This window comes from Trifolium pratense, linkage group LG2 (genome assembly GCF_020283565.1).
Source record: "Trifolium pratense cultivar HEN17-A07 linkage group LG2, ARS_RC_1.1, whole genome shotgun sequence".
NCBI lineage: Eukaryota > Viridiplantae > Streptophyta > Magnoliopsida > Fabales > Fabaceae > Trifolium > Trifolium pratense.
The window spans coordinates 10,688,749-10,707,837 of record NC_060060.1 but is presented as its reverse complement, the minus strand read 5'-3'; the positions used below and the strand labels follow the sequence as shown (position 1 = coordinate 10,707,837).

Here is a 19,089-nt window from a genome sequence, read left to right as displayed (position 1 = left end):
AGGTCATTGGTTGAATCCAATGTACTAGTACCTTCTTCTGTTCCGAATACAATGTTCTTTGATATCCCATGTATGTCAGATTTTTGAAGTATTGACTTTAAAATGACTTCCATATACTATATTCGATATGTATCTGATATATGATATATCAATACTCCGCTACATTGCCGCTACATGGAGTATGCATGAGTCAGGAATCGAATTCCTGACCACATGCTTAAGATGATCAAAATCCTTATCACTTGAACTAATTTATTGTTGGTTGTCATTTTTTTTTTTTTTTTGTCAAACCTTTTTTCTGTTCCTTAAAAATTGGACTGGTGCGCATTAGCTTAATTTCGCAAGAAAAATTGGTTGTACCATATAGCAGTGCGGTTAATGTTTCGGACTAAACTGTAATAAAATAAAAATCATCAAGATTAACGAATTTTTTAAAATTGTCACACAATCATCATAAAATCAACAATATATTGTATAGTGCACTGAATGTTAGAAAAAAAAATAGAGTTGCGCGAGGTTGGAATTACTTTAATTGGCTGTTTATTAAATACCCAAACTCAATCACAAATTAAAAAATCGACTTATTTCAACTAAAATATTACCGTTGACAAGTTTTGAGACGGCACAAAGTTGGTAATGTAGTTTACCACAAAATGCCTTGTTCTTAATTTATTATTATGATCTAATCTCTTATTTTGCTTTGGTAACTTTTCTATCATGATTGCACACTCATGTTCCACCACATGACATATTCATAGAACACATTCAAACATGCATGAAACATCATCCACTTATAATTTGCTTATAAAAAAAAAATCATCCACTTATAATTTCTGCATTGAAAATTATTCTCCTAGCTAACTGATCCAAACAATGCATAAGAATTATTCTCATGAAAGTGCATGGACAAGTAGGAGAAATTAAATCAACACTCTTTCAATCAAGTTCCCTTATACATCATGTGTGTTAATTATATACTCTAGGGGCTTTTTTAATTAATATTCTCATACTGCATCATCTTGCCACCTAGAGCAGAAATTTTGGACTTGTACCAAACTATAGAGATAAGGACAATTATAGTGGCTTAGCCACTCTATAAAAACTACATTAACAACTAACAAGTGCTTCTTTATTTCTTCTATAAATTGTTTCACCTTATAACTCATTGTCTCACACAATTCTAATTAACTTTGTCAACACAACAAATTAACTTTCCCTAATTGTCATCATAGTTTGAACTTATGGAGTGTGTCACTAAGAAACATGCTTTTGTTTTTATGTTTTGTCTTGTGTTTCTTACTCCACTTGTGTACTCTCAACTTTATTACAATTTCTATAATAGAACTTGTCCAAACTTGAACAAAATTGTTAAAGATAATATCTTGTCAGCTATAGCTAATGACTCAAGGATTGCTGCTTCTCTCATTCGCCTTCATTTCCATGATTGTTTTGTTCTTGTAATTAAGCTCTCTCAATTTTAGTTTTCTTTTATCTTTTTTTATTTATGGCTAAATTGCACTTTTAGTCCCCTAACTTTTACAAACTTGTAATTTTGGCCTCTTTACCAAGTTAAACGCACATGTGGCAAGTGAATCACATATCACGTCAGCATGTTGTCATATGAACGATGACTCACATACCACATCAAAATAATTTGTTGACATCAAAATTTTAATGTCAAATGCGGTGTTTGCATTTTAATGTTAAAATAAGGTAAATAATAATTTATTTTTTTCATTTTTTGTGTTACATAGGGATGTGATGCATCTGTGCTATTGGATGACACAGACACACTAAAAGGGGAGAAAAATGCATTGCCTAATGCAAATTCATTAAGAGGATTTGATGTAATTGACAAAATCAAATCTGACTTAGAGAGTGCTTGTCCATCCACAGTGTCATGTGCTGATATACTTACTCTAGCAGCTAGAGATGCTGTATATCTAGTAAGAACTCACTACTGTTTAATTTAGTTATTTGGTGACTACTTAATTAAATATTTATACTACATGATATACTTATTTGGACTATTAATTATTTCAGAGTAAAGGGCCATTTTGGTATGTACCTCTTGGTCGTAGAGATGGCACAACAGCAAGTGAAAGTGAAGCAAATAACTTGCCATCACCCTTTGAACCTTTAGAAAATCTTACTGCTAAGTTCGTTTCCAAAGGTCTTGAAAAGAAGGATGTAGCGGTTCTCTCAGGTTTGCTTCCTTCATAATTATTTGTGTATGTGAAAATATTTATAACATGATATATGACCCATTAGAGTTGGCCTAGTAGAAAGAAAAAAAATGAACATCAAATATACCAAATTGCACTTTTAGCTCCTTAATTTTTACAAACTTGCGATTTTGGCCCTTAAACTTTCAAAATATCACTTTTGGTTCATAACCTTCACAAACTTGCGATTTTGACATCTTAACTTTAGTCTCTTTTGCAAAAGAATGACCCCCGCTAATTTTAACCAAGTCAACGCACATGTGACAAGTGACTCACATGCCACGTCAGCGTGTCTTACTACATGGATAATGACTCACAGCATGGTTTTTCACAACACTTCTCTTGATTTCTAATGAAGTCAAAATTTTGGTATCTAAATTTTATTTAATTTTTGATCAAGTAGTTTACAGACTAGACTCACACACCTTAAATGTAAAGAAGTAGAAAATCATAAATTCAAATCTAAATCCTATAAACATCAACATCCTTACTGCTACCAACTGAGTTGTACTTACATGGTTGATATATAAAAATAGATCACATGAATTATAAATAGATGGGAGTGAAAAGGAATTTGAATGCTAAAGAAATATTAGGTGTGATATACGACAATATTAAATTTGGTGCATTTATAATTTGATGGGTGACATTTATAGATAGACTTCGATACCATTTCAGAGTCTAATTCATCTTTACAAAATAGAAATTTAAGTTTTTTGTGTACATAAGCTAATAACTTCTCCGATTTTATTGCATACAATTGTTTTATAAGAGACAATTTTCACAAGGTTCATGTGTATTAACTATGTACTTAATATATACAGGTGCACACACATTTGGTTTTGCTCATTGCTTTACATTCAAGAACAGGCTCTTTGATTTTGGTGGCTCTGGCAAATCTGATCCATCACTTGATTCATCCCTTCTACAAAATTTACAGAAAACATGTCCAAATCAAGCCGATTCCGACACCAATTTGGCTCCATTGGATCCTGTCACTACAAACACATTTGATAACACATATTACAAAAATGTTTTGAGCAACACTGGACTGCTTCAATCAGACCAAGCTCTTTTGGGTGACAATATAACTGCTTCATTGGTTACCAATTATAGCAAATGGCCTATTCTGTTTTTCAGAGATTTTGCAGTTTCTGTTGAGAAAATGGGCCGCATCGGTGTTCTTACAGGACAACAGGGTCAAATAAGGAAAAATTGTAGGGTTGTTAACTAATATATTATATGATATGTATTTATATTTTTCTCTTGCTTTGATTTTAAAAAGTTTAGTACTATAGTTGTATGAAACTGTGTCTGTCTCAAATAATGATATAAATGTGTTATTGTATATTAGGGGGTCTGTTTGTATTTTGAGAAATTTATGTGTAAAATCATATCTTGTCCATCAATGATGTATTTTGTTCACAAACACGAAGTACGAACACTCCTCAGATTAACCGTGTATCGTGTCGGACACAAGCATTTGGCTCTCAGTTCAGATTTTTTAGATAATAGACGGATTGGTGGGGATTGCGGTTGTTGGAAGGTGGGGCCGGTAAGGCTAGGCAGGGAGGGAAAGGGGCTGGTTAAGACTGGTCATGGTGGGAGTGGTGGTCGGGGTGGTTAGTATGGATGTAGAGGCTCTAGGTTGATTGGGCAAAGGAGCATAGGATAAGTTTGGGCGAGTGGCGTGTAATTTTGTTTCAACCAATTTAATTGCCTCTGAAATGAAATTCAGATGCAAAATAGCAAGTTCACTCCAGAGCTTCTGCAAATTTATAATTTCACACTAGTGAAAATTATAATTTTATAAGCTATTTTATCATAATCTACCTTGACAAACTTATAATAATATATAAAAGTTGAGCCAATTAACTCGTCCAAGATTATGTATCTTGCTAACTTGCTAATTTTTTGTCTCAGTGTTGAATTAGTTGGCAGGGACATCGCATTTTATATGCAGGGGCTAAAGTTCGAACCCTAAACACACAACTTAATTATCCATTTTAAAGATGAAATTTCTAACCACTATGCTATCTAACAATTAAAAAAAAAACTAATCAGTTTGACACATTTCAAAACTAAAAAACAACTAGCTTTAACATGGTCTCAAATTTTTTTGTTGGTTTAATAATTAGAGCACGCGCATGAATTGTGTTGTGGGGATACAAAATTGAGGTAACCATCAATAGGTCTTCTTTGTGCATGTGATCATATCCTTTCGCAATTCTTCTCCTCATACAAAATTGAGGTACCCTTTGACTTGCACTAAAGATTTTTTTTTTTTTTAATGTTGATTCTTTATAAATTATTGCCAAAACATCTTTTTACGCATCATTATTGTTTGATGAAGTCAAACTTTATATTTTAATTATCAAAATTTTAAAATGATATTTTAATTGAATCAAAATTTTAAAATGTAAGGATTGTATCGTCATACCATACGTACGTTACATAACTTGGTATACACGTAGGCAGAGAGACAAGGTCAAAATCTAATTCCACATTATGTTTCTTAAATCATACTAAATTTCTTTTTAAGTTGGCGGGGTATTCAAATCTTATATATTGTGTGTGTATTATTAAATTCACTTGTTCACATCATGGGTCAAATTTAACATGCAATTATATCTCTGTGTAGAATACAAATTTTATAAATCCATTCATGGTTGAATTAATTTTTTTATTATTAAATATATAAAATTTCATACATATATAATTTTTTCTTTTGATACAAAATATATTAAATTGTTTAATAATTAATTGGAATACCAAGTTTCTTTATTATTATAAATTTAAAGAGGGCAGGATAGTCCCAAACCAATTGGAATATATATAATATATTTTTTTGAACCAATTAGAGTTTATAATACAAACAGTCCCTATGAGTTTAACTCAACTGATAAAAATATCATATCACATTATATATAATACGAACATCTTTTCATTAACATGAGTCACACTTGAGTAAAAAAATAGAGAAATTTGGCACAAGAATTTAAACAGTGATTAGTACAGATCAAAGAAAGCAACATGAGATGAACACAAAGGTCCGAAATGTATGTGGGGAGCTAAATAATGTTGATGGCGTTGAGTGGGAAGCAAGGAAAATACACAATTAATTTGTTTTGAGTGTTCAGAAGAATTTTGCAATTCAAAACAGATGGAATAATACAGAAAACATAATAACGATCTAATGAAAAAAACAAACAATGATAGCGAATGAATGAAGGGTGCACGGGGGACCAATTTGGAATTATCCACTAATTTAATTATTTTAAAACAATCTTTGTATTTTGAAAATTTGAAAATGGTACTGCGAACGAGGGAATGGATTCTTCTGTTTGGCATCTATATAAGGGCGATTCTTAAAAAAAAAGTCTTATAAAGAAACATGTGTCGGATAGTCTGGAGAAGCTCAAGAGAAACAATGGATCCGCATCATAAGAGAGGGAGACACCACATTTCCACCAAAAATCTTAAGGCATTACGTTAATGAGTCATCTCTCTTTATAAATTCAATATTTTCCCATACATGATCGATGTAGAACTTAACCACCTACACTTGAAATCCAACAACATGTTTAGGTGAGTTGAGTCTTAGGACTCACTAAAATTAACATAAATCTCAAGATTCCTTTTGATTTTGGCTGTAACTTACTTTAGTCTCTCTTGGTACGTCTTGTGCTGAGAAGACTTTTTGGTATATATATATTTCATTTTGGTCTTTTCAAAAAAAAAAAAACATAAATCTCAAGATTTAGATTTTATAAAAATATTTACAATTCAGTAAGATCCTAACATTAGCAACGAGAGTTGAACATATATTGTTGTGTAGTATGAGTCAACTTTTTATCAACTTGACCAACTTAAATTTTGACATAGAGGTGATTCATTTTTGTTATAAAAAGAATAAATAAGAAAAGGAAGGGGTGATTCATTCAATGCAATCCGAGACCACTAACAAAAAAATAGCCAATCTTTTATTTATCGAATATTAAACCTACACTTCTCTCATTAATTAATTTTCAAATTTATGAAATAGTAAATCAGACCTCTAAACTCACGGATGTGTCTAAGGCTTAGACGCGTCTATGAGTTTATGTGTCTTGATTGTCATATTCAGATAGACATATTTGTGACTTGTGAGGTGGTTAAAAAAACGTGCTGATAATTAGGCTTTAAATTTTAAGCTCACCCTAAACTCTTTTAATGTGCACTTATTTATTTACAATTGAGGTAAAGATCGAACATACAACGTCATACATATCGGTCAAATCCTTATGTTCACTTTTAAATCTCCTCCTAAGAAATTTTATATTGTTGAATTTGATGATATAACAAGAGCTTGCATATTGAGAAATATTTATATGGTTGGTAAACTACTACTACAAAACATTGAAGAAGTAGGTGTTTCAAACTTTAAAATTTGAAACATAATGAATCCACTAATTTACCACTAACATTGAAACATCTGTCAAAAATATTTAAATAATGATGACATCTTTTGATTAGTTTAAAGTTTTTAAAATCTCTTTTAAAATATACAATGAATGAACTGCTTATGAATCAAAGGAGTTGATTGATTATCTTTATTTCCTTGATTAAGATAAACAAGTCTAATCTAAGCAACTGAAATCAAAGTCCATTACTCAATTCTCCATGCATAATGGACGGTTTCAAATTTCAATGAACTCATAATTGTTTAATACAGTATAATTACACTATTATTTTTTTTTTCAAATCGTCTGGTGGTTAGAAATTTCACCCCTAAATTGAATAAATGGAATGATCAGGAGTTCAAACATCAACCCCTAGGTATATAATGCAATATCTCTGCCAAGTTAAGCTCATGAGACTAATACAATTATAGGGTAAAATATATTTTCAATCCATACTTTTATAGTTTTGGTTTTCGTCCCTGAAAAATAAAATCACTTGTTTTTTATCCCTACAAAAAAATTCTTTTTGTTTTTAGTTTTAATGGGCAAAATTTTGACTTTTTTATATGAATTATTTTTTTTTTGACAAACATGATATGAACTTATATAGGTTTAACATGATATATATAGATATAATATGGACTGTTTAAACTTTTTAGGTTCGTTGTATATTTAATATATCTGATCTATAATATAAACTATATGCATTAAATATATAATTAACTTAAAAAATGTATTTTTATTTATAAAATATTAAGGAGGGACTATTCTCTATTCATTATTAATTTCATATTCTCTATTATATTATTTAAAATAAAAAATAAAAAATCACCGAAAGATTGATTAATTGCAACGAAAAGAGACACGTTCGTTCGTCGTTTGTTTTGTTCGTTTACTTTCTCTCTGTTCTTTTCTTCATTCATTCATTCATCACCTTCTAAGTCCCCACCATTTTCATTTTCATAAAAACACACACACTCTCCGTGATCAACGAACCTAACCATAACCACTAACCAGTAACCAACTTCAATTTCATTTCTCAATTCAACTCCCAACACTTTTCCAATTCTACCCTCATAATCCATTTTCTTCAATTCACTAATCCTACATTATTACATTACAAATTTTACATTCACATGCAAAAAATGCTTTGATCTTAACAGAAACAACAACAATTCAATTCAATTCAATGGGTATTTGCACTTCAAAATCAACACACTCCTCCTCTCGCAATTTCAACACTAACAACAACCTTCAACTTCCTCCAACCAACTCCGTTACAGTTAACGCCACTTCAGAACCTTACACAAACTCCGTTAATGGCGAAAACCAAAACCCTAATACTGAACAACAAAATGTTAAGAGATCTCCGTTTTTTCCGTTCTATAGTCCGAGTCCAGCTCATCAATTTTTCTCAAAGATGTCTCCGGCGAGGAAATTTTTTAAGAAACCGTTTCCTCCACCGTCTCCGGCGAAGCATATAAGATCGCTTCTAGCACGGAGACATGGTTCGGTTAAGCCTAATGAAGCTTCGATACCGGAAGGTGGTGAAGAGGAGACTGTGTCTGTTGCTGCTCTTGATAAGAATTTTGGATTCTCCAAGCATTTTGGAAGTAAATATGATGTTGGAGATGAAGTTGGAAGAGGACATTTTGGTTATACTTGTGCTGCTAGGTTGAAGAAAGGTGATCTTAAAGGTCAACAAGTTGCTGTCAAAGTGATTCCTAAAGCCAAGGTTGTCAATAATTTTCACATGCAAATTAATCACTTTTTGAATGTTTGGATCGACCTATTTGAGCTTATATAAGCTTATATATTGATATAAGCAATTGTGCTACTGTTTGGAAGAGCTTATGGAAACAACTTATGGCATGTTCATAAGTTGGTTTCAACATATTTCCCGAAAACGATTCATAGTTTATATAACAACACTTAGGTCTATAAGTCTCAGTTCAACTGGCAAAGTTGATATTGCTAGGCCGGTCACCTTCACTCGGATTCGATCGTGGGACCTCGCAGTGTGTGTGTGTGTGAGTTTTAGCCGTGTTTGCCACTTTGTCTACAGACAAAAAAAAGTTGGACTATTAGCTTATACATAAGCACTTATATGATAGAAACTTATGTTTGAGTTGTTTATCCAAGCAAGGTCTTTGTGTTCTAATTTTTTTATGTTTTGATTGTAGATGACTACTGCTATTGCTATTGAGGATGTGAGAAGGGAAGTGAAAATATTGAGAGCTTTGAATGGACATAAGAATCTAGTACGATTCTATGAGGCTTATGAAGATAATGCTAATGTCTATATAGTAATGGAGTAAGCTTTTATTATGCTTTTCATTTCAGTTGAATGTTGTAGTTCATCTTTCGTAGCAATTTGATTTGATTTATAATACGGATATATATTTTGTCCTTCCTTTTTGGATAATTAAGGACAATTTAATTGTAATATATCTTTATAATTAAATGATCTTTCCTAAACTCTCTTGCATCTCCCAGATTGTGTGAAGGTGGAGAGCTGTTGGACAGAATATTATCAAGGTATTTATTTAGTTAGTTTTGAGATACAATCTTCTGAATGTTAAAATTTAAATCGTCGATGAATGGAAGTCATTGAACGAGGCAAAATGATGTGTTTGACGGATATAAGTTAGTTCTTTGCTCTTTCAGAGGTGGGAAATACACAGAGGAAGATGCAAAAGCTATCCTGAGACAAATACTGAATGCTGCTGCATTTTGCCATCTACAGGGTGTTGTACATCGTGATCTTAAACCGGAGGTGAAATATATTTCCAGTTTTGTATATTACTTTTTTATTTGTACATCATAATATTGAGCTCAGTGTCCAGCTTAAGTAATTAGACACTCAGATATATCATGTATGTATGATCGAAGTATCTTTTGCATTTTGAAAAGACCCTTTCCTTTTATGTGAATATTTGTTTATCCTTGGGGGGTGGAGGAGAGGGGTAGTAGAATATGGACATATGATGGTTACGATTTTGTTTGATTTGGTATGTGGGACTTGTCTCCGAATTCTTATCAGGGTTTAACTTCAAAGTTCTAAATATGGCTAATTTTTGGATCAGAACTTCTTGTTTGCATCCATGGATGAAAACTCAGAACTGAAGGCCATAGACTTTGGGCTGTCAGATTTTGTTAAACTAGGTATGTTTGGATTCCTTTTACAAGTATATATTGCATATCTTGGACATGCTTTGTTTTTTGACCTCTCATTGTGCTTTACAGATGAAAGGCTCAATGATATTGTGGGTAGTGCATACTATGTGGCTCCTGAAGTTCTACATAGAGCTTATAGTACTGAGGCTGATGTCTGGAGTATTGGAGTGATTGCATATATTTTATTATGTGGCAGCCGTCCCTTTTGGGCTCGGACTGAGTCTGGCATCTTTCGTACTGTATTGAAAGCAGATCCAAGTTTTGACGAACCTCCTTGGCCTTCTCTATCAGACGAGGCAAGGGATTTTGTTAAGCGATTACTAAATAAAGATCCAAGGAAAAGAATGAGTGCAGCGCAGGCATTACGTGAGTTTCTCAGCAATCATTGATGTTGCTCATTCTTTTATTTCTAGTTTGCTACTCACAATTGTGTGCTGCAGGTCATCCGTGGATTAAAAACTACGAGGATGCGGAATTGCCTTTGGATATTTTAGTATTCAAGCTCATGAAGACATACATGCGTTCTTCATCTCTAAGAAGAGCTGCTTTAAGGGTGAGTCTCTTTATATAAAACATTGCCTGCTTTTAAAAACCTGATCTTGATCTGCAATAAGCCTCTGTTAAAATGTATGTCCTATTACTCCTTCTCTCTTGATTTTCAATAATTCTACTCTTCATCTATTAATATGATTAGGTTTACTACTTATTTAAGTGTTTATGTTAAATTTAATGTTGGAGTTGTAGCTAAAGTTGATTGTCGTCCAAATACTGAAAAGCAGCCCTGCTGGATTTTTCAGTTTTTCTTTTTCCAACATGGCGGACTCAATTTTTTTCCTTCTTCTAAAGATGAAATGATTTTTGGATGTTTAAAGTTAAAGATGTGACCAAAAGTTTTACATATACATAGTTTCCTTTAAAACCATTAGGTGTGAGCGGTTCTTTCTGTTATGATGTTTGTTCTTTTAGCCTTTCTTCTTTTGGTTTATAACACTCTTATGTACTTCTTAATAACTTATTAAAAATGTTATTTCCATGGGCATTGACACAGGCTCTGTCTAAGACATTAACTGAGGATGAGCTCGTTTATTTGAAAGAGCAATTTGCACTTTTAGAGCCCAACAAAAATGGCACCATTAGCTTGGAAAATATACAAGCGGTTGGTTTTTTGCTTCATATTCTTTTTACTTATGCTATTAAGAAGAAGGTGTTTATCATCTCACAAGTTTGAGTTTGGCAGGCCTTTACGTTAAATGCCACAGATGCTATGAAGGAGTCACGCATTGCTGACTTTCTGGCATCAGTAAGTGCGGTGATTTAACTGTAGAATACCTCTCAATTTTTCAAATGTAGTTTTGTGGCCACAATGGTTAATGATATAAATAATCTCGGTGGCAGCTTAATGCATTGCAATATAGAAGGATGGGTTTTGATGAGTTCTGTGCAGCTACACTTAGTGTTCATCAACTTGAAGCACTTGACCACTGGGAAAAGCGTGCTCGTTGTGCCTTTGACATGTTTGAAAAGGATGGAAACAAGGCCATAGTCATCGACGAATTAGCTTCGGTATGATAACATCATACTAATAACTGTCATTATCATGTTGATTATTATTATTATTATTATTATTATTATTATTATTATTATTATTATTATTATTATTTAAATGATGACATCATTATATGAAATTTCTTTATTTCTCATAATCTCTATTCTAGTTCTAGCTACATTTACATAATGCCTAGCAGTTTCAAAGTTAATAGAATGTGAAGGTCAATATTGTTATAGGTATAGTGCAAGAAACTAGTTTCTTCTTTTTCTTTGAAAGAAAAAACTAATTTCAGTTGATATAAGTTTATGGGTCAATCAATATTGTCTTTTTATTAGCAACTTATGGGATTATTTGGTTTGACTTTGATTTAAATTAGTAAACAGTGGCTACTTTTTATAGTTATGGAACTACATTTTCTCATGAATGGTTTTAACTAAAATACTCAGGAACTTGGGCTTGGTCCATCTATCCCTGTACATGCTGTTCTTCATGATTGGATTCGGCACACTGATGGGAAGTTAAGCTTCCTTGGATTTGTAAAATTGTTGCATGGCCCATCAAGGAGTCTTGCAAAAGCTCAATAAAGATTTTTGAAGCTCAATACAATATCCAAGGCTGCTAAACAATACCACGATAATCTGTTACAAGGCACAAGTTTTTTTTCTTACCATATGATGGAGTTAATTAAACCTTACCATAGGAGTTTGTATTTTTCCACTGTAAAGCTGTAGTCTGTTAAGTTACAGGTGAGAATATGTATGGTTGTTATTAGTAGGGTACACTTATATATTGCAAGTTTGTAACACGTTCTGAGATTTAGAGTTGAGAAACGATATTCTTGTCCACGTGCAAATTAATTGACTTGCATCCCAGGCTGTGAATAAAAGAGCTTTTGGTCTTTTGGTGTCATTGTAGATTTTGGTTTCTGGAATATGCAGTTACTAAGTGGTGTTTGTATTCACGGTGAACCACTGTAATTTTGCAAAAGTTACATTTTGGAGCTTCAACAAAATTACGGTCTCACTCACTCTGATTTTGTCAAATCTGTTGTGATTCCAAACATGTATCTGAGTGCTAATCCTGTTGGCACTTCGTAAGAATCAGGATGTGTGTAGTTGCTTGTTGTAAGTTGTAACATCCCTGGATCACAAAGTTATCGATGATCTAAGTATCTGTTTGGGACCGCCCGCCCTCTTGACTTGTGGCGGATATGATGTTTGCAGTTTTAACTTCTAGCTTCTGCAGTAGTTTGAATTGGATGACGAGAATTGTAATGCACTGCCTTCAGTTCCAAATATGCGCCAAGTCGTGAAAAATGGTTTACCTTATGAAACAATGAAACAAAAGACAAGATTACAAAGACTGAAGGTAACTGAGGTCAAACTGTTAGTTTTAAAGTGGATAACTTGTGGGTTCTACCCTCCTTTGCACAAAATAAATAAATTGGATAACCTGCGGTGGATAAGTTTGAAAGATTATAAAAGTAAAGTGATTTTGGTAACAGATGTTTTCGCAAAAGCTTATACTTGAAGCATTTTCACATGTTAATTAAGTAGTGTACCAAATGTTATTTGTTCCGGTGGTGATTGATGCTACACTTGGTATGGAAGACCACAGTTTGATCTCATAATTGCGATTAGAGGGGGCTCAAATCACTTGAGGTCAGAAATTAAATAATTTATTTTTTATACCCAATTAAATATATAATTTTATAGAATTAGTTAGTTTAATTGCTAATTTACCACACACTTTTTCAAATTCAGTTTTAATGAAAATAAATATATTATTCAATAAAAACTATCAATTTATTATATCATAAAAAGTTGGATGAAGTGAAATGGCGTGAAGAAAAATATAGATGGTATTAATTTATCGACCGTGTAAACTTATTTTACACCACAATCCAAAAGTGCATGAACCTTTTTCTAGTTTTTACCAAAAAAGATCAAAAGTTTTTTTCCTAGTTTTTACCCAAAAAATCATAAACCCAGCCAGGCTCAGCGCCGCTCTTTCTCTTTGCTTCTTTCATTTCAATTTCAAATATTTCCACACGAATAAATACCGCGGCATGTGTATACGAAAATCGCGGTTACAACTTACAAAGAAATGAATCATAAGAGGAGAGGAAAAAGAGAAGCCATTATTCTCTCTTCTTCCTCCGCCTCCTCCTCTGAAGAAGAAGATTACGACGACGATTCCGATGAACATTATAGCGATGGCGACGAAGCTTCCGAATCAGATGCCACTGATATTGCTGACGATGATGAAGAAGAAGAAGAAGAACGCGATGAAGCTTCTGAATTAGATAATAGTAAAGTTGATGACGAATCGCTCTCCGCAAAAGTTGTTACTCTCCTTCAAGGTTTATATTTCTTCTACCAAATGAAAATTAACAATGTTTTATATCGATCAAGTTTATTGAATATTTGAATTCTTTGTTCGATTTTTCAGGTGGAAAGGATATTGATTCCTTGAAATTAACCGAATGCAAAGCCTATTTGCGGAAACACGGATTGAGGCTTGCAGGAAATAGAGCGGTTTGTATTGCCAGGATTAAAGAGCATTGGAGGTAGTAACTATTTCAATTTGCAAATTAAATCTTTACTTGTTATTTCAATCATGTTCTTTGATGTTTACTTATATGTATTTGTTTTCTGCTAGCTACTGTAATCGACAGTGAATTGATCGGTAAATATTAAAGAACCTTTGGATTTAGAAAAGTTGATTACCTATTTTAATCTAGGGTTTAATGTGATTCTAGGTTTAATAGTTTTATGCTAAATTTGCTTAGCATAGTAGAATTATGCATATGCATATGGTTGGTGGTCATACCTAGTTCAACTTGTAATACAACTTGTAATATCGTTTATAAATGATATAAATTGAGAATCTAGGATCGATGTATAGATCTTCATTATCATGGTATAAAAGAACTTGTTAAGTATTACATTTTTCCTATGATAATGAGCCTCTGAAAAAATACTGAGACATCACTATACAATTTGAACGTTTTGTTTCTTTAGGAAAAAGATTTTAGGACAAGACGATGAACTGTTGAACTAAGTCTTTTATCTTAATGATAAACACCGAAAAGCTAAAAAGGATCGAATCAGTTAGACCTTTCACCCCAAACACCATTGAAAATGATAATTATGGTACCAGCTGTGTTCCTTTTCATGTCTAGTTGGAATGTAAGTGTCGGCTAGTTGTTGGAGCCATGATCTCAAAATGTTGATGTCGGAGTCGAAAAGAAATATTTTTATATTCCGACTCTAGAATTTAGTGTCTGAAGCATGTCTAATAGAAAACAAAGTTATAAAAAGGAGGGAGAGACAGAGGTTTCATATTGAATATTCTGATTTCTTTGAAATTAAACCTTAGTTGTAAATCAACAAGGTAGTGATATTTATATCACTGCTGAACTGTGCTGACTCAACACAGTTAGTTACAAGGCAGTTACAAAGGTAAGGCCTTGTTTGGCTATCTGTATCTAAAAGTCTGGCTGCAGTATACTCTATTATCTTCCCTTCAAATCCAGGTGCACTTCATTGAAGTGTGGATTTGTCAACCACATGAAGTTTGTCCCTTAAAGGCAAGAACCTGAGAGGAGACAATGACTTGGTAAGAAGATCAACATACTTATCTGTTGCTGGAATGTGCTGCACTACCACTTTTTGTTGATAATCTTTTCACAAAGAAAGATATCGTTTTCTATTAATGTCAAATGAGTGTTGTACAATTGTGGGACACTCTAACGCATGTTCAATATGAGGTTTCAGTGCTACATGTTGTAAGATTTTGTGTTAAGAAGCAAACACTGGGACATGGGAAACATTTGTGAATTGGCAAAGTTCATGATGACATTTAGATATCTTCATTTTCATTTTTAAAAAATAGGTTTTATTCAATTTTCTGCTATTTTACTTCAATTTTTTTGAACACAAGAGTAAGGTAATGTACTTTTTTTGAGAAGATAGGACTTGTTGGTTTGATTTTGAGCTATTGCACTTACGTCTTTATGTTATCTTACTAAGTGACTAGTTCAATATCTCAGGTTAAAACATGGAAGTGGGTACACATTGTATCCAAGATGGTCCTTCAACATTAATTGTACGGGTGAGTTTTTGTATCTTTTTCTTTCATCTTCCTTACAGGCTTACCCTTATCATTCTTTAGATGAATAGTAGCCTTCTCACTTTTCTCAGGTGATGTCTGCTTGGGAGATGTTGTTCTGTTTAGACAAAAGGTTTATGAAAAGTAAGTTGTTTGTCTAATCATGTTTAATAAATAATTTTTCTTCTAGTCCCAAATAATTATTTTATTATTACTAATCAGTTGTATATTTCACCAGGTTTAACAAAGTGACTAGGCATGGAAGAGTTATAGGAAACAGAACTGTTGCTGGGAGGGTTGTCAAGGAAAGCTATGGTGCAGCTAAACAACAACATACCTTCACTGTAAGCCTAAAGCTCTTAACTGTACTGGTAATCTAAAACAAGTGTCATGTATTACTCATTTTGTCTTTTATTTGAACAAGAATTCCTTGGGGGGTGATATATGCTCTTGTAAGATGAGGAGCGCAATGGCTCTCTTGGCTGTGAAGTATACCTCTGTTCTCTTGGCTGGTGTTTCGGTGGTGCACAATTGTTTTCTAGGTCAATGACCAATTTTTCTTTCTTTCTTAGTGAAGCAGATTCAGAAAGCAATAGTACTCTCTCCGTCCCATAATGAGTGTCCCATTTGTAAAAAAAAAAGTCCCAAAATGAATTATCCCTTTCAATTTTCAATGCAATATTAATGGCGTTTTTCCAATTATACCTTCTAATTAATACTAGCATCACTTCCAATTCGATATCTTCTACTTTGCATTTCTGGTAAAGTTGATTAAACCAATACATGATAAGGGTACTTTAGTAAAAGTACTCTTCTCTCCCCTTTTATTTATATATCCGTGTGAATTGGTCAACTGGGTAAGTCATTTTGGGACGGAGGGAGTAGCATATTTGGTTTCATAGTTGCAACTTACATTCGGTAGAAATGTCTTATGCCAGAATTTGCAGATTAATATTATGCACGCATCACTGTTATCTAATAAGGGACTCTTTACACTTCAATAAACTCTTGAATCTTCAATTGTGATAACTCATTGCATCATCATATCATATATGTCTTACAGGTTGAGGTTTTGTGGAGTAGTGGGGTTAATAAATTACCTCCACTTTCTCCTTTGCTTGTAAAGGGCCGTAATCTCTATAAACAGAAAACTTACAGACAGGTATCAATCAATCAATCAGTTTTTGCAAGGATTTATCTTTTTTACTTGTTTTCCCCATCCTCAGGATGTTTCTATTTGTTTCTTTTACTGTTATTCGTCATGCTTTAGATATGGAAAAATGAAGCTGATAGGGTCAAAGTGCTATCTGAGAAGCACAGACGTGGTGCGGCAGCGAGGTCTGTGAGAGCGTTGAGGCAGCAAAAGAAAAGCTATAATGCAAATGGATCTAAAGGTAGTATAAGTTCGTGTTGCACTGTCTTAAAGTTTTCCACATTATTATTAACTCGTAGCTTGTACTTTCTTAGGTTCTAAGCGGCAGCATGAAGCCCATAATACCAAACGATCAAATAAAGGAAGACTGTGTGATCCCAACAAGGTTAGGGACCTTGATGGCTCTAGAAGAGCAAACAAGTATCAACGTAAAGAGGCCACACCATCAACACAAGCAACATGGAATGAGAGTGCATCTTCAAGGGGTAGAGTCCACGAGTCTGCTGAATTTGACCGCTATCAAGCCCCACCCTATCCATTACTGGCTAGTAGTCGACAAATTCCATATCAATATCAAGTAAATTCTCAAAACTGGAATGGATCAGCCCCACCCTATCCATTACAGGCTAGTAGTCAACAAATTCCATATCTATATCAAGTAAATTCTCAAAACTGGAATGGATCAAACGGATTTGTTAATCACGAAAGGGGCACAAGTTCCAATATGAGAGGATTCCCACCTTTCAGGCCTGGTGTTAGTGATGTACCCAGTGATAGCTATCATCCCCACACAAATCGATACTACAACTTTGAGGTGAAGAATTTGAATACAGAACGAATGGACAGACCATTATACTTGTCTCCAAGAGACAGGTATGGAGGGAGAAATTATGTCATGTGATATATAATAATCTGTTTTTCACTTGGAACAATTGGAACGTGAACAGTTTGGCTTCACTTTTCAACAGTGGCATACATTGGGCTTGCCAACTGTGCATCTGACTTTGGACCCAGTCTACACAGTATTTTTGGGTGTATATATCCTTGGGGAAAAAATGTACTTTTAGGGTCTGTTTGGTACACATGATAAGAGACAGGATATGATAACTGTATCATATCCTGCCGCAATCCAGTGTTTGGTGATACAACAGGATATGATAAGTTAATCCTGAAGCTTATCCTATCTTGTCTCTCTAGTTATAATTCTTATCCTGAATTTGAGCTGGGTTACCAGCAGGATAGGATAAGAAGAAAAAAAAAATTACTGATTTATTTTATAAAATACATTTTAAAATACATAAAATAAAATTAATAAAATATAAATAATAAAATAATTAATTTTTAAATATATATGTGATTTTCTCACAGGGGTAATTTTGTAATTTACATATTCTAAAAAATCAAAATTTTACTAAAATTACAATATTTTAAAGTAAAATGATTATTAAAAAAATTGATAAATAGGGATATTAATTTAAATTTCATAAAAAATTAAATATAATTTTTTTGCAATAGTAGTTTTATTATTTACGTATGAGATATATCATATATTTATTTGGCTTATCTAACATGTATATATTATTGAGTTATTTATTTGATTATAATTCATATAAAAAATTAAACTTGATTATTTTCTCATGATTTTTATTTTAAATTATAAAAAGTTATTTGATTACTTATTTATATTTTTTATTTATAAAATTCAAAGTATTACAAAATAATTTTAAAAAAATAACAATTGTTTTACAAGAGTAATTTTGTCAATTAAATATATTATATATCTTATCATATTATTATGAGCAAGTATGTATTAAAAACAAAATATAATAGTTATCATGTTTGTTATCCTATGTGAACATTGAGAGATGGAAAAATCACGGTTTTGTCGCGATTCACCAATTTGTTTTACAATGGATGTGATTTTCGCTTTTTAATGTAGAATTAATTAAAAAAATTCAATTGTTCCATTCCATCTAATTTATTTTTGTCAAACATATTCAACGTAATTATTACTGTATACACTATTACGAAAACAAGACATTGAATTTAAATGGTTAATGAATTTTTTTTATGATTAATTGTTCGGTTGAATCCTAATTTAATTTCCGATACGAACAATTTTTGGTCAGATTTTATTTATCTCGTAACCTTAGTCTGGATGACTGGACCTACTTCCCTTGAAAACGTTAAAGACAAAAACATATAAAAATAATAATACGGAGTATATTTTAATAATAGTAAAAAAAATGTATATTTTAATAAAAACCTCATCTCTTTCGACAATATTTTTGTATTTTTAAATTTTTGTGTCACGATGTGTGGATGAAATATTTATAACTTATATAGGATACTTGAGTTTGGGATGAATTTTTCATTATTCCACAATTGTCCTTAACTTTCTCTATGACTTTTAATTATTCCATAATTATT

At 32.5% G+C, this 19,089-nt stretch overlaps 3 protein-coding genes across 4 annotated transcripts; all 3 read left to right on the top strand.

The window, feature by feature from the left end:
* Positions 1-1,159: 1,159 nt before the first annotated feature.
* Positions 1,160-3,634, top strand: LOC123911082 (peroxidase 10). Its single transcript, XM_045962426.1, has 4 exons — positions 1,160-1,457; positions 1,755-1,946; positions 2,044-2,206; positions 3,050-3,634. Exons 1-4 carry the CDS (start codon positions 1,242-1,244, stop codon positions 3,457-3,459), a joined length of 981 nt encoding a protein of 326 aa, XP_045818382.1. The 5' UTR covers positions 1,160-1,241; the 3' UTR covers positions 3,460-3,634.
* Positions 3,635-7,516: 3,882 nt separating this feature from the next.
* LOC123908538 (CDPK-related kinase 5-like) lies at positions 7,517-12,302 on the top strand. 2 transcript variants are annotated; one of them, XM_045959209.1, is made up of 11 exons: positions 7,517-8,402; positions 8,851-8,981; positions 9,164-9,205; positions 9,335-9,443; positions 9,754-9,832; positions 9,914-10,210; positions 10,285-10,397; positions 10,893-11,000; positions 11,082-11,144; positions 11,240-11,407; positions 11,840-12,302. In XM_045959209.1, exons 1-11 carry the CDS (start codon positions 7,857-7,859, stop codon positions 11,975-11,977), a joined length of 1,794 nt encoding a protein of 597 aa, XP_045815165.1. In that variant the 5' UTR covers positions 7,517-7,856; the 3' UTR covers positions 11,978-12,302. The 2 variants fall into 2 exon arrangements, with proteins under 2 accessions (XP_045815165.1, XP_045815164.1); XM_045959208.1 differs by having other exon boundaries at positions 7,548-8,402; positions 9,754-10,210.
* Positions 12,303-13,323: 1,021 nt separating this feature from the next.
* On the top strand, positions 13,324-17,967 carry LOC123910261 (zinc finger CCCH domain-containing protein 62-like). The gene is made up of 8 exons (XM_045961349.1): positions 13,324-13,755; positions 13,845-13,962; positions 15,448-15,509; positions 15,599-15,650; positions 15,745-15,850; positions 16,570-16,668; positions 16,777-16,900; positions 16,974-17,967. The coding sequence occupies exons 1-8, from the start codon at positions 13,500-13,502 to the stop codon at positions 17,558-17,560; spliced, it is 1,404 nt and encodes a 467-aa protein (XP_045817305.1). The 5' UTR covers positions 13,324-13,499; the 3' UTR covers positions 17,561-17,967.
* Positions 17,968-19,089: the final 1,122 nt, after the last annotated feature.